This window comes from Pongo abelii, chromosome 4, assembly GCF_028885655.2.
Source record: "Pongo abelii isolate AG06213 chromosome 4, NHGRI_mPonAbe1-v2.0_pri, whole genome shotgun sequence".
Classification (NCBI taxonomy): Eukaryota; Metazoa; Chordata; class Mammalia; order Primates; family Hominidae; genus Pongo; species Pongo abelii.
This window is the reverse complement of record NC_071989.2, coordinates 148596111-148610152: the sequence shown is the minus strand read 5'-3', so window position 1 is coordinate 148610152 and position 14042 is coordinate 148596111. Positions and strand designations below refer to the sequence as shown.

General features: G+C 45.9%; 2 protein-coding genes across 6 annotated transcripts in view; one reads left to right on the top strand and one right to left on the bottom strand.

Annotated features, from left to right (window-relative positions):
* PFDN1 (prefoldin subunit 1) overlaps positions 1 to 10081 on the top strand; it is a 73565-nt gene extending 63484 nt beyond the window's left edge. The window contains exons 4-5 of the mRNA XM_063723956.1: positions 8996 to 9071; positions 9629 to 10081. Of these exons, the coding sequence (XP_063580026.1) occupies positions 8996 to 9071; positions 9629 to 9660 (108 nt within the window). The 3' untranslated portion in view covers positions 9661 to 10081. The remainder of the gene's footprint in view (positions 1 to 8995; positions 9072 to 9628) is intronic.
* The window catches only part of CYSTM1 (cysteine rich transmembrane module containing 1), a 68697-nt gene that overhangs the window by 3374 nt on the left and 51281 nt on the right, over positions 1 to 14042 (bottom strand). Inside the window, exon 3 of one of the 5 annotated variants that reach the window (XM_054556636.2) lies at positions 11507 to 11687. The exons of the other annotated variants lie outside the window; for them this stretch is intronic. Coding sequence (XP_054412611.1) covers positions 11581 to 11687 — 107 coding nt within the window. The 3' untranslated portion in view covers positions 11507 to 11580. Of the gene's footprint in view, positions 1 to 11506; positions 11688 to 14042 lie in introns of those variants that run through there. 5 annotated transcript variants of the gene reach the window in all.

Here is a 14042-nt window from a genome sequence, read left to right as displayed (position 1 = left end):
GCCCCAACCCAGGTGTTCCACAACCAGAGATGGGCCATCCTGGCAACTGCCTCCTCTACAGCCAAGCAGAAGACAAAAAGCGGGCAGAACTATGGTTATGTAAGATGTTAAACCGTTTACAGAAACTACCACCTCGGCAGCTCTTCTCTCAACTTCTGTAAATGGAATGCTATTTAGAAATATAAACCTTTTTAAAAAGAAGGAAAAAAGGGAGAGGGGTTAAAAGAGCAGTGGGGGGGCTGGGATGGTAACAGGCACCACCTTTCCGGGCACGTTGGTAGCAGTCAGTGCCCAACCTGGGAAGAGGTTCTGGTGCCTGCTGTGGCTGCTCAGATTGAGCTGCTTCTTGGAGATCAAGTGCCCCCCTGTGGCCAGTCTAGGGACCGGGGCTGGGTTCCAGCTCCTGACGGGGGCAGGGTCTTAAGGATTGGCTTCCTTCCATAAGCATCAGTGCCAAAAGGCTCATCCCCCATTCGCTATCTAGTGTCTCAGACCACCCTATTCAACCAGCCCCAGAGAAGAAGGGACTATTCCCAGGGGACTACAGGTGGAGTGGGGGTCAGGTCCCGGGGACCCTGCACTGGCTTGCCTCTCTTGCCCGCAGTCAGCCCTTTGAACCAACCCTCAGTATTCTCAGCCCCAGTCTGATGTGGGGCCTGCAGAGGGGCAGGCACCCAGAGCTTTGCCACATGGATGCAAACACAAGTGTGGGGTGGGGAACGTGCAGGGAGAGGTGCGTGAGCACACAGATGTGGCCCAGGAGCCCAGGCTAGGTCAGAAAGGCCCAGGAAGCCCTGGGTCTCAGGTGCACAGCAGCTTTGGGAAGAGCTGAGCAGCTTCTGGCAGGGGCACCTCCCAACTTCTTGCCTTCAAGCTGGAAGCAGAAAAGATAGATGGACGATGCCAGACCTGTCCAACAAGCCCTGGGGTCTTCTCCAGGGCCACCACTGCCCACTGCAACTTTGGCCACCAGACACACCAACCAGTAGTCCCCTTGGTCCCAGGATCTAGGACTACTGTATTGTATAGTCCCAGAGGTGACATTCACATGGGCTACTCAGAAGCCTGGTTCTGGGTAGGCAATGGGCAAGTGGGGCTCCAGTTCCCATAGAGGTCAGGGCAGGGATGACCTGCAGGAAATGTGAGTACAGGCCTTCTCAGGTGAAGTCTCCAATTCTCAGTCAGCCCCATTCTGGCATCTGAAACCTTCACCTGCATGGCTGGGACTTTGTAAATGATTAATCGAGTGCCTTGATATGGTAATTGAGCCTTATTAGATCCTTCTTGTTGTTGCAAGTGTCTGTACCAGTCCCAACCCAAGAGAGCTAGGCAGGAAAGGCAAACAGAAAGACCGGAGCCTCCCAGAGGGTTGTGATGCCCGCAGCCTTCTTGCTCCAGGAGTGAGGAAGCAGCACCGTGGCCCCTTATCACCCAGACCAGTGATGGGCACCCAGGGCTGGCCCTCAACTGCTAAGACAACTACAATCACCACACCTTCCAAAAAGTGCCACCAGGGGAGATGATGGCTTTGCCAGGGGAAGGAGGACCTGTAGTCTGCTCAACTGCCCTTGCCCCACATTGGGCTTCTAGACCGACAGAAGGAGGCCAACCAGCCTTCCGGGAGGTTTCAGAGGATCCACAATAGCCCTTTTACTGCTCAGATGCAGAGGTACGAAGGGAGGGGAAAATCTTTAAGCATTTTCCAAATAAGTAAAAACCTCAAGACAGCCATGAGACGGCTCCTGCAGGAGCAGAGAGAGAGAGAAGATTCAACTTGCTATGGTTTCAGTTCAGCTTTCCTTGGATGTGCAAGTGCAGTGGCATCGTTTACTACCCAGAGCAAAGGGGCTACACCGATGAGAACAAAATGTCCTAAAGGCAATGCCACTGTGCCTCTGTTCAAGGCCAGTGAGTACCAGGTCCGTGTGCTGAGTGGGAGAGTGATAGGGCGAAGGATGACCAGGAACAGCAGAGGGACCAGCCCAGCTTCTGTCCTTCCAGGGAATATCTGGGCAGAGGCAATCAAGAGTCTGTGGTTTTCATCAGACTGTTTGAAGGGTAAGATAGGAGAAGTTAGGAACCTCTTCCATTTTCCCCTTCTTCTACAGGGAGGCGGATATGGAGCTGACAGAATCGGCACAGCCTTGGCCCAGGCTCCACAACAGCAACTGCCTTTGCCTACTAAGCTCAGAGCCTTCCCTGGGCCTCCCGAGCCTCCCTCTCTTTCTGCCCTACTCCTCCTGCCCCCTTTTCCTGCAGCTTCAGCTCTGGCCTGGCTTTTCTGTGAAGCTGAGTCCCAAGATACCCACTCCAAGGTGAAGTAGACCAGGAGCTGGCCAACCAACTCACCCACCAACCTGTGTCTCACCTGACTGCAGCCCAACCCAACAAGCATTCAGGCTGCCACTGCTCTCTGGACAGGTGCGGGCGTTTACATGGATTGGTCTGGAAAGGGTGAGGGCTTGCCGAGCTGTGGATGGGTCCTTGCTCGTAGGTCTTCAGAAGTGCATTTGCCACCATCCTGAAGTGGCATCCTGGGAGGGAGGCTGCCCCTGGACAAAACCAAGCAGGTATCCCAGGGCCAAGACCAAGCCCTCTGAGAAGCTGATGAAGCCTAGGGGACCCGAGGTGAATGAGTCATCTCATTCACCCCCAATCAGTCCTGTGAACAGTAGACCCAATAACAATTTTTGGATAAACAACAGAATCTAGTAGATCTGGACACGCTGGGCCAGCCTGACAAGGCTGCACTGCCAGCATTGCCTGTGGTTTCATCCTTGGGCAAGAGCTGCTAGGCTACCAGAACAGGGTTGACTGTAGATACTGAGACAATTGAGAACTTCCCAGATGCCAGGACTACAGTCAGAACTGCCTTGGGGACCACCTTGGCCAGTCATTTTTTGGTAAGAAGAGGATGCTGAGCTCAAAGAAGGGAAATAAGTTGACTGAGGTCACATAGTGAATTAGAGGCAGGTCCTGGCCTGTCACCACACCCTCCTACCTTCTGGCCCAGTGCTCACTGCACAAGATCAGACTCGCTTCAAATCAGACAGCATCTTGGCTGCATGTGACCTGAAATGTGGCTATGCATCAAGGGAATGAAAGGCCTCCCTATTCTCTGTGCCCCAGTTCTCCTTCTAAATCCAAGATCTGTGTGTTAGGTCCAGATCTAGATTTCTCCTTGTTCAGAGTGTCCCAAGGAGAGTCAGGGCCCATCGCCTCAGAACGACCTGGTCCAACAGTCAATTGAGATATGGAGTGAATTCTGTCCACAGTCACAACATCCGAGTGAATGCCCCTCAGCCACCACCCGCCACACCTCCACCTTCCACATGAGGGTGCGGGACAAGGAGTGGCTGCCGAGGAGCCTGAGCAAGGCATGTGTGAGGGAACACCCGGGTGCATGTCAGCCTCCCTTCGTGTGTAACTCAACTCCAGTGCTGGATGCTGACAATTCCCGGGCAAGTGGCTGGAGATCCAGAAGTGCTTGGTATTTTCCAGTAAAGACCATGTTTTCTACAAGAAGGTTATCACCCCATTTAAATAAAATAGAGAAAATAAGAGCTTTTAAAAAACTATGACCAACAAAAGAAGAGGTTAAAACCAGGGCCCACTTTCCCCATGTCCCTGCCACCAACTTGGGAGTTGGGCAGACCTGAGCTGAGGTCCTGGCTCTGTTCTTCCAGAGCTGGATGATTTCAAGTAAGACACTTGACCTCTCTGAGCCTCTGCTTCCTCTCCTACAGGATGGGAAGGAAGACAGAGTTGTACAGCTACTGCCTTAGATAACACAGGAAAATGTTGTAATGAGAACAAAGTTAATATCATTAAGACAGGTCAAAAATACAAGCTCTCAATTTACAGAGAGGAAAGTTTCATCGTGGGGTTTCTTAAATAGTGAGATCATATAGTACATTTCAAATGCTATTTTTCATAATTTTCTAGGTCATTGTCTATGTTTACAGCACTGCTAAAGAACCGAGGTGCCTGTCGTGCTGATGCAGCATGTACATTCCTGTTTGCTGGTCCAGGTGCATGTACAAAGCTTGGTCTTGCAAAACATCATACAGTGAGCAATCCAAGCCACAAGAGTGCAGGGACGCACACATCCACAGAAATGCCACAAGGTGACTGTGGGGCTCAATAGCTTGTTGTGGACAGGATGGGTTCTATCCAGATGAGTTTATAAAAGACGAAAGACGTACAGATAATAATTTAAGTCAGACTTAAATAATTCACTTTATTTTTGTAAACCTGAGGAGAAAACCAAGAGCTTCTCATACTGGTGAGAGAAGGAAATAAAAAAGGGAATCTCAAATAGTTCATGGGGGCAATGTCCTCTTTTCTGTTACACAAGACTTTAGCAAGCAATCTTCCACACCCTGAGGGGAAGACAAGCCTTAGAAACAAACTGTTTTGTATTTGGCTTAGAGTAGACAGCAGTTTTACTTTGATCTTGACACCAGCCAAATTTGGTGGGGGACTGAAGGGCAGTAATGGGGAAGAGTACTCGGGACAGGATGAGTACATAAGCAGTTCCTCAGCACCCACTCTTCTGCTAGAGTCTTGTAATGCCACTGCCTCAGATAGACCAAAGGACCATGGTGTGAGCTGGGGAAGATGTCACTGTCAAGATCAAAGGGTAGGAAGGGGCTGACAAGTATGAGAAGCCCCAAAATACACTTGAGAAGAGGACAAAATGTTTTTCTGGGCTGGGTGCGGTGGCTCATGCCTGTAATCCCAGCACTTTGGGAGGCTGAGGTGGGCGGATCATGAGATCAGAAGATCGAGACCATCCTGGCTAACATGGTGAAACTGCGTCTCTACTGAAAATACAAAAAATTAGCTGGACGTGGTGGCGGGCACCTGTAGTCCCAGCTACTCAGGAGGCTGAGGCTGAGGCAGGAGAATGGCGTGAACCCAGGAGGCGGAGCTTGCAGTGAGCCAAGATCAAACCACTGCACTCCAGCCCGGGCGACAGAGCGAGACTCCATCTCAAAAAAAAAAAAGAAAAGAAAAGAAAAGTTTTTCTGGTGCTGAAGACCCAATGTCATGGGTGACATTACTATAGTAGGAGGAGGAAGCAGTTCATTATATCATGACATATATCATGAACATATCCCTAATGCAGCTTTTGGAGGAATAATTATGAATGAGGCTGGCTGGGCGTGGTGGCTTAAGCCTGTAATCCCAGCACTTTGGGAGGCTGAGGCGGGCGGATCACCTGAGGTCAGGAGTTCAAGACCAGCCTGGCCAACATGGTGAAACCCCATCTCTACTAAAAGGTACAAAAATTAGCCAGGCATGGTGGTGGGCGCCTGTAATCCCAGCTACTTAGGAGGTTGAGGCAGGAGAATCGCTTGAACCCAGGAAGTGGAGGGTGCAGTGAGCCGAGATTGCGCCACTGAACTCCTGCCTGGGCAAGGGCGAGACTCCATCTCAAAAAAAAAAAAATTATGAATGAGGCTGATATACCAGGCAGAAGAAATTAAGGAAAATCTAGAGAAAAAACCTAATCATGCCTAGTACATGACAGTTCTATGACCCTGTGATGACAATGTAAAGACCTCGAGGGAGGGAGGATTTTCGAATGGCGGCAAACAGTGTATGATCTTGCTCATGACCTGCTCAGAAGTGAGGCACAGGAAGACCACGGTTGTGAATGATGGTGAGCTGACCTGACTCAGAGCATAACCCGGCCCACAAGTCCCTCAACATACTGGCCATCTTGTAATGGCTGTTCCTACCCAATTTAATGAATAGTATACCTCATTTACTGCCAACTTCCAAAGACCCCAATGTAATCATACACTAGGGGCTTTAACTGTGGAAAAATTACAACCCAGCAAATGAATGGGCAGGCTGCCTGCCATCATTAAAGGTTATGGCATGTAAGGGTGAGCAACCAATCCCACTTAAATACCCATTAGGCCCCATGATGATCTATAGATTTAATGCAATTTCAATAAAAATCCCAACAGGAGTTTCTAATAGATAAACAAATTCTAAAATTTATGGAAAGGAAAGAGAACTAAAATGACTAAAATAAAGATTTAACATAAAGCTACAGTAGTCAAGATAACCGGTTAATGGTATTGGCAAACAGACACATAGATCAAAGGAATGGAATGAAGAAGACAATAATAGACCCACATGAACATGGCTAACTGGTTTGACACATAAGCAAAGGCAATTCATTGGAGAAAACATTTTGAAAAACATTGGTATGGCATGCAAAACACCTCACAAAAACCCTCAGCTATTTTAAACCTCACATTTTATACAAAAACTAACCCCAAATGGATTATAGATCTCAATGAAAAACATAAAACTGTAAAATATTTTGAAGAAAACATAGAAAAGCATCTTCATGACCTGGGGTTAGACAAAGAGTCCTTAGACTGACACCAAAAACGTGATAAAATAAAATAAAAAACTGATAAACAATGAAAACTTTTGCTCCATCGAAGACACTGTTAAGGGGATGAAAAGATAGGCTACAGACGCAGAGAAAATATGTGCAAATCACAGCCAACAGAGGACTTGTATCTAAAATATATAACAACTCTCAAAAGTCCACAGTAAGAAAACAACCCAATTTGAAAGTGGATAAAAGACTTGAAAAAACACTTCACCAAAGAGGGTATACGGAGAGCAAATATGCACATGACTTCATCACTAACTATTAGGAAAACACAAATTAAAACCACAATGAGATGCCACTACATACAATCAGAATGGCTAAAATAAAAATTGCTGACAATATCAAGTACTGGCAAAGATGCAGAGCCACTGGAACTCTCATTCGTTACTGATATGAATGCACGATGCCAAAGCCACTTTGGATAAGAGTAGCAGTTTCTTAAGCCTATCATATGATCCAGAAATTCCACTCCTGGGTATTCAGCTTAGAGAAATGAAAACTTAGGTTCACACAAAAACCTGAACATCAATGTTTATAGCAGATGGATTCATAATCACCCAGAGGTAGAAACAACCCAAATGGTCCTTCAACAGGTGAATGAATAACTGTGGTACCTCTAATACAATGGAATACTTCTCAGCAATAAAGTTATCCACAGATCCTCATAGAATACACCAGCAGTTAACACACCAATGATTTTGCTCGCAAGGCAGTATCCCGGAATGACATTCCAGGGCAAAACCTAACCATCCCAAATCTCCTGGGGCCAAATGCACTGCAAAATCCCAAAGACCAGGGGCTTTCAAATGTATTCCTCAGGCCCCTGAGCTTTCATAAAAAGTAGGGGGTGGTTCCTCCTTGCCTCAGCCACAGCAATTCTATAGTATCTATTTTCCAGACTGGAGTTGCATGTAAAGTTTCCTTTCAAAAGATGTATATTAGCAAAATCTGTAATGGTGGTCATGAAAGATCTAGACTGTTGCTACTGTTCAGAAGGACCTCCCCAGGGCATGGATGGTCATCTGTTTGGTTATCTATGTACTGGACCCTCCAGCAGCTACCGCAGAGGACATAGTCTTCTTGAGGAACAATGTCTCCTCTGTTCAGGCTCAAAGCTGAGTGACATTAGCCTGACTCCCTTACTTGGTGTCTAACCTTTTTGGAACTCAATGTTTTGTTAGCATGCTTCTCTCCAGTTTAGCGGGGGTTCCTAGCCTTCCTGCCTCAGCTAGTTCTTTGCACCTGTGAGCTCGCCTGTTCCATGCTTACACAAATGTCTGCCTTTCTCCAGGCCTGAGGAGCCCTGTCTTCTAGTTCCAAGAAGTCTTGTCTTTCCTTCTGTTGATTTCCTTCACAGAACAAGAACTGGAGAAAAGTCCACCTCCTCAGTGAAAACAGTGTAGACACTTTTGCGTTCTCACCTTACCTAATCTCTCAGCAACATCTGATGTTACTAATCATTCCTCTCTTCCCAATACATCTTCACTTAGCTCTCAGGACATCCCATTCTCCTAGCTTTCTCTCTCTGACTCCTTTGCAGATCCATCCAGAATTCCTTAAAGCTCAGCCCTACACTGCCATCTTTCCTTTTCCCTCCATATTTCCATCCAAGTTGATCTTACTCACGGCCACAGTTTCAATGATCATCAACATGCCAAGGCTCTCCACATTGACATCTCTAGCCCAACCTCTCCTCCAAGCTTCGGGTTTATATACAATTGCTTACCTGACATCTCCACTTGAATGTCTCAAAGATACTTTGAAACCTCAAACTAACTCAGTTTGTTCTCCCTCTCAACCAATGATGATTCCTTTCTCTTGTTCCCAACCTCTGTAAACACCATCAGGCACTCAGTTCCAGTCAGAAATCCAGAAGTCATCCCTGACTCTTACCTTCTTCCTCAATGTCCATATCCAATCCATCACCAAGTCCTGTTGATTTTACTTCCCAATATCTCAAATGCATTCATTTCTCTCCATAATCACCATGTGTACCTGTGCCCCCTTCCAAACCACTCTCCACACAGAAGCCAAAGGGATCTCTTAAAAATGCAAATGTGATATCATCCCTTGGCTTAATATCCTTCAACAGCCTCCCATTACTCACAAGACAAATACCAAAATCCTTAACTTGGGCTATGAGCCCCCATCTTGTTCCTGCCTGTTTCTCAACTGCTCCTAATGTCCCCTTGCTGCCTATAACACTAATTTCCTTTTCCACTTTATCAAATGAGCCACCATCTTTCCTGCCATTGGGCCTTGGCACCTGCTGTTCCTACACTTTTGACTATTAACATCTATACATCTTTCAGATCTTAGCTTACATCACTGCCTTGGGGAAGCCTTCTTGGACTATGCCAGATTGTTCCCTTTTTGTATGTTTTCATGGCATTATGTCTCTTCTCTTCACAGGGAAGTATGATGTCAATTATTACCTGTGGGTTTATTTAATGTCTGGTTCCCTGCCTAGAGTATAAGCCCTGCAAAAGCAGGGATTGGGGGTTTGTTCTATGTGGTCTGTCACCTGACACTCTGGAGCTACGTTTATGGAATCTATGATTGTCTCTGTAGAACCCTGGTGGTTTCCCTGGAGCATGCATAGGACAGACTGAAGAACTGCTCCCCTCACAGCTGAACTGCCCCCAAGGTAATGGTGTGACAAAGATGGGCTAAAATTTTCTAATGTGTGATCCCAATGGAATGAATAAATTATTTCCACCAAGTAATAAATGTAACATTTTAAAAAAGTAATCTATTCACGGTAACATTAAAATTATAATATACCTAGGGGAAAAATCTAATTTTAAAAACCAATAAAAATATGCGAGAACTATGTGAAGAAAATTTTAAGACTTAAAGGACATAAAAAGAAGACAAAAATAAATTGAGAGATTACTTGTTCATGGTGGGAAGACAATATTGTAAATATGTCAACTCTTTCACCAATTACTTGATAAATTACACGCTGTTCCAATCAAAGCCCAACATGGTTTTCTGTAGAAACTAACACACATTCTAAAATGTAGATGAAAGAGTAAAAGGCCGATAAAGCCAAGAAAATTATGAAAAAAAAATAAGAGGTATGTGTTTTTGCATGTGCTGGTGGAAGGAGGGTACACATCACACCAGATTCCTGATTCTAGCTCATATTCTAATTCGTATATGGGAACGTGGTATATGACAAATCTCATCTCAAATTAACAGGGAAAGGATTGAAATGGTGCCCCAAAGACTAAAGACACCAATCCCTAACAGAGTTTACAAGATGGCAGTCAAGAAACAACTTGCTGAAACACTGAAACGCCTCTGCTTATGAGGCAAAAGAACTGAGTGAAATCTGTTAGAACCAATATGGCCAGCTGGAGTTTGGACAGAATGAGCCGCTGATGATGTCACAGCCTGAATTTTCACTGCATGTTTCATACTAACCCCTCCCCTGAATTTGCACATGGGATCCAAGAGGTAGCATGAAGAGATTATTGTACATGCCCCAGGACTTTCCAAACCTCTTCTTTCCTTCCACCAACCACCTCTCTCATCCTGGAATCCATCCCTCTAACCTTTTCTAATAAAATTACTGCCTTAAAGCCAGGATAGGGAGACAGATTTGACTTGGAATCCTGTCTCCTTAATCAACTTATAATAAAAGCATTTCTTTTCTCAAAAACCCAGTGTCATGGAATTGGCTTCTAGCACATCAGGCAGTGAGCCCCTTTTGCTTGGTAACAGGATGATCTAATTAATACATGCAGCTGGAACTACCAAGATGGAAAAAGAAAACTAGAATCTTATCCTACACCATGATAAAAAAAAAAAATAAATTCAGGGCCAGGTGCGGTGGCTCATGCCTGTAATCCCAGCACTTTGGGAGGCTGAGATGGATGGATCACCTGAGGTCAGGAGTTCAAGACCATCCTGACCAACATGGCAAAACCCCTGTCTCTACTAAAAATACAAAAATTAGCTGGGCATGGTGGTGCATGCCTGTAGTTCCAGCTACTCGGGAGGCGGAGGCAAGAGAATCGCTTGAACCCAGGAGGCAGAGGCTGCAGTGAGCCGAGATCGTGCCACTGCACTCCAGCTTGGGTGACAGAGCAATACCTCATTTCAAAAAATAAAATAAAAATACAAAATTAGCTGGGTGTGGTGGCACATGCCTGTAATCCCAGCTACTTGGGAGGCTGAGGCAGGAGAATCGCTTGAACCAGGGAGGCAGAGGTTGCAGTGAGCCAAGATCACACCATTGCACTCCAGCCTGGGCAACAAGAGCGAAACTAGGTCTCAAAAAAATAAATAAATACATAAATAAACAAATAAATAAATCAGGTGGACTAACGACTATATCTGAAACATTTTTAGAAGAAAATATAGACTTATTTTTATGAGCTTGGAATAGAAAATGAGTTTTCAAAGACTAAACCATACAAAACACGAGGGAAAGATGATAAACATGACTTCTAAAATTTCTCATACTAGAAAATACACTATAAAAAGATTAAGAGAGGCCAGGTATGGTGGCTCACACCTGCAATCCCAGCACTTTGGATCTCAGGTGGATCGCTTGAGTTCAGGAGTTCAAGACCAGCCTGGAAAACATGGCAAAACCCTGTCTCTATTTAAAAAATACAAAAATTAGCAGGGTATGGTGGCGCATGCCTGTAATCCCAGCTACTTGGGAGGCTGAGGCACAAGAATTGCTTGAACCCAGGAGGTAAAGGTTGCAGTGAGATGAGATCACACCACTGCACTCCAGCCTGGGTAACACAGCAAGACTCCATTCCAAAAAAAATGAGAGTCAGATAGGAAGAAGATATTTGCATGCCTATAAAACAGACAAATATTAGTGGATAGAATATATAGAAATTCTCTACAAATCAGTAAGACAAACCAACAGAAAAGACAGGCTAAGAATATGTATAATCAATTCACAAGATATGTACAAACTTCCCAAAACTTATATGTTTATGTTCAAGGTCACTAGTAATCAGGGAAAGCAAATTAGTGAGGTACCATTTCACACCTATGAAAGGTGCTAAATTTAAAAATCTGTGAGTTATTTTCAAAGAAAGAAGAAAATGGAAATTGTGCAACAGTAGTTGTTTATTCCAGTAACAGGAGGTAGCAGGGCTGTAGGGAAATACTTGGATCTTAGCTGCTCAGTTCAAGTTGTCCAGGAGGCAGCAGCAGCAGAGAGCAGTCCAGCAAGCAGCCAGGACTGCCTGACACCCGCTGTCCATCTTCCTTTCCCGTTCTATCACGTACACTGTTGAAGGGGGTGCAGGGCGGGCAGAGGAGAGAGAGACCCAGTCAGAGGGGACTTGGAGTGGCAGCATCCTGGTAGAATTTACCACACTCTGCAGAGACTGGTTCTGTCTAGATTGTTAGCTCCACAAGGGCAGGGCAGGGGCCAAGCTGATCTGGTTCACTGCCCTTTCTCTGCTTCAGTGTCTGGCACACATCAGGTACTCAGCAGCTATCAGACCACTATTCCTGCCACCTCTCCTTCTCCAAGCTGACAAGGAAACCCAACCCAGTACTTTATTTGTTGCTTGTCCAAAGTGATCCAATTCTCAATGCAACCCTTGCCCTGAGCCCCACCCTTGCAGCCTGATATGGCAGGCACCGGCGGAAATCTTTACATATGATTTCATTTAATCCTCCCAACAGCTCTGTATTACTATCATCATTTTATAACTCTCATACACTGTTAGCAGGAGTGGGAATGGACAGAATCTCTTTGAAGGAGAATTTAGGGAGAAGGGGAGAGACAACTGCAAACCAGAAAATTTGTATCTGGAATTTATCCTGCAGAAATAATTGTCCCAGTGTTCAGGGATCTATGTAAAGTATGGTTGTTGCTGCATCAAAATAACCCCAAACTAGCCTTAATGTCTATCAGGTGAGTCCAGTTGGGTAAATTAAAGCACACCGCATAATCGACTACTACTAAAAGAACCAGGTGGTTCTTCCACGTGGCCAATAATTTAAGGGATGAAAGCAAGGTCTAGAGCAGTGCTTCTATTTTATTTGTACAATAAGAAGTATATACACACAAATACACACACACACGTTTCTGAAAGTATACAAGAACTTAAAGGTCAGGGTGTGGACAGAGGTGGAGGTTTTCACTTTGCTTTTACATTTTTCTCAAATCCAGGCTTGTCTGATTCCAATGCCACACTCAAAGCTGCTCCTGGGGCTCCTCATGGCAGGAGGGTGTTTTAGAATTCTAAAATTCTAATCAGAATTCAAGGCATTCTAGCTAGTTTTAGAATGCCTTGGATCTCTTCAAGCATCTATTTCAACTGCTCTAAGATAGTTCCAGGGGCATTAGGGGCAGTGGGCACTGACCAATCTGGGCTCCTAGCCCCAGTGGCCCCATCCTCAGTCCTGGGCTGCCTCCCTAAGTCACTGTTACTTAGACACTTCACATGGTCCAACTCCCCACAACCATGCTCCTCTTATAGCCTGACCTGGCACCTCCTAACCCATAGTTCCACCTATCAAATATGCCTTAAATCCAATTCTGTCTCCTTTCAGGCCCTGCAGCCTCTGAGCTCTAGGCTAGCACCAGAGCTGGGCAAACCTGGCAAGTAGGGGATGCTATCAAATCACAACTCCCCCTTCAAGGAGCTCAAACCAGAGAGGACCCCTACACTGCTGCAATTCCTGGGGCTGAGCCCCTATTAACCCTCTCCCCCCTGCCCATGCCAGGTCCCAAGCAGCTCATTAAGGCTTCTTTTGCAACCCCTGGCCCTTCACACCAGGTGGCAGTACTTCAGAATTTACCAAATCAACCCCAGCCTCTTTTCTTGGGGTTCGGGAAGGTACTCAGGAGCCCACCTGAGCCAGGTTCTGGGGAAGACGGCATCAAGGGAGCAGGCGCCATCGGTCTCTGCCTATGCACAGCCTTGAGGATTCCATGATGCTCCAGGGGCCACCTCCAGGTCCCTAACCAGCCCCCTGGCTCCCCTCACCCCAGTGAGTGTGAACATCCATCATACTCCGCTTTCTCCTCTCACTTCCTCAGCAGAGCCCCTCCATTCTTGACTCCCACACTGCTGCTCTCCACCTCTGCCAGTCAGTGACCTCAGCAGCACCAAGACCCTTGTCAGGAACTTCAGCGTCTACTCAGCTGACCCTTGGTAGTGCCCACCCCACCCCTTGGCCTTCTCTCAGCATCAGCAATACTGTCACTGGGCTCATCCTTTCCTGTGTCCTGGAAACATCCCCTCCACATTTTTTTTTTTTTTAAGACAGAGTTTCACTCTTGTTTCCCAGGCTGGAGTACAAGGGTGCAATCTCGGCTCACTGCAACCTCTGCCTCCCAGGTTCAAGTGATTATCCTGCCTCAGCCTCCCATGTAGCTGGGATTACAGGCATGCGCCATCACATCTGGCTAATTTATATATATATATATATATATATATATATATATATATATATTTTTTTTTTTAATAGAGATGGGGTTTCACCATGTTTGCCAGGCTGGTCTCGAACTCCTGACCTCAAGTGATCCGCCTACCTTGGCCTCCCAAAGTGCTGGGATTATAGACATGAGCCACCGCGCCCAGCCCAGAATAGGAATTTTAATAAAATATCAAGTTGAATTTAAATA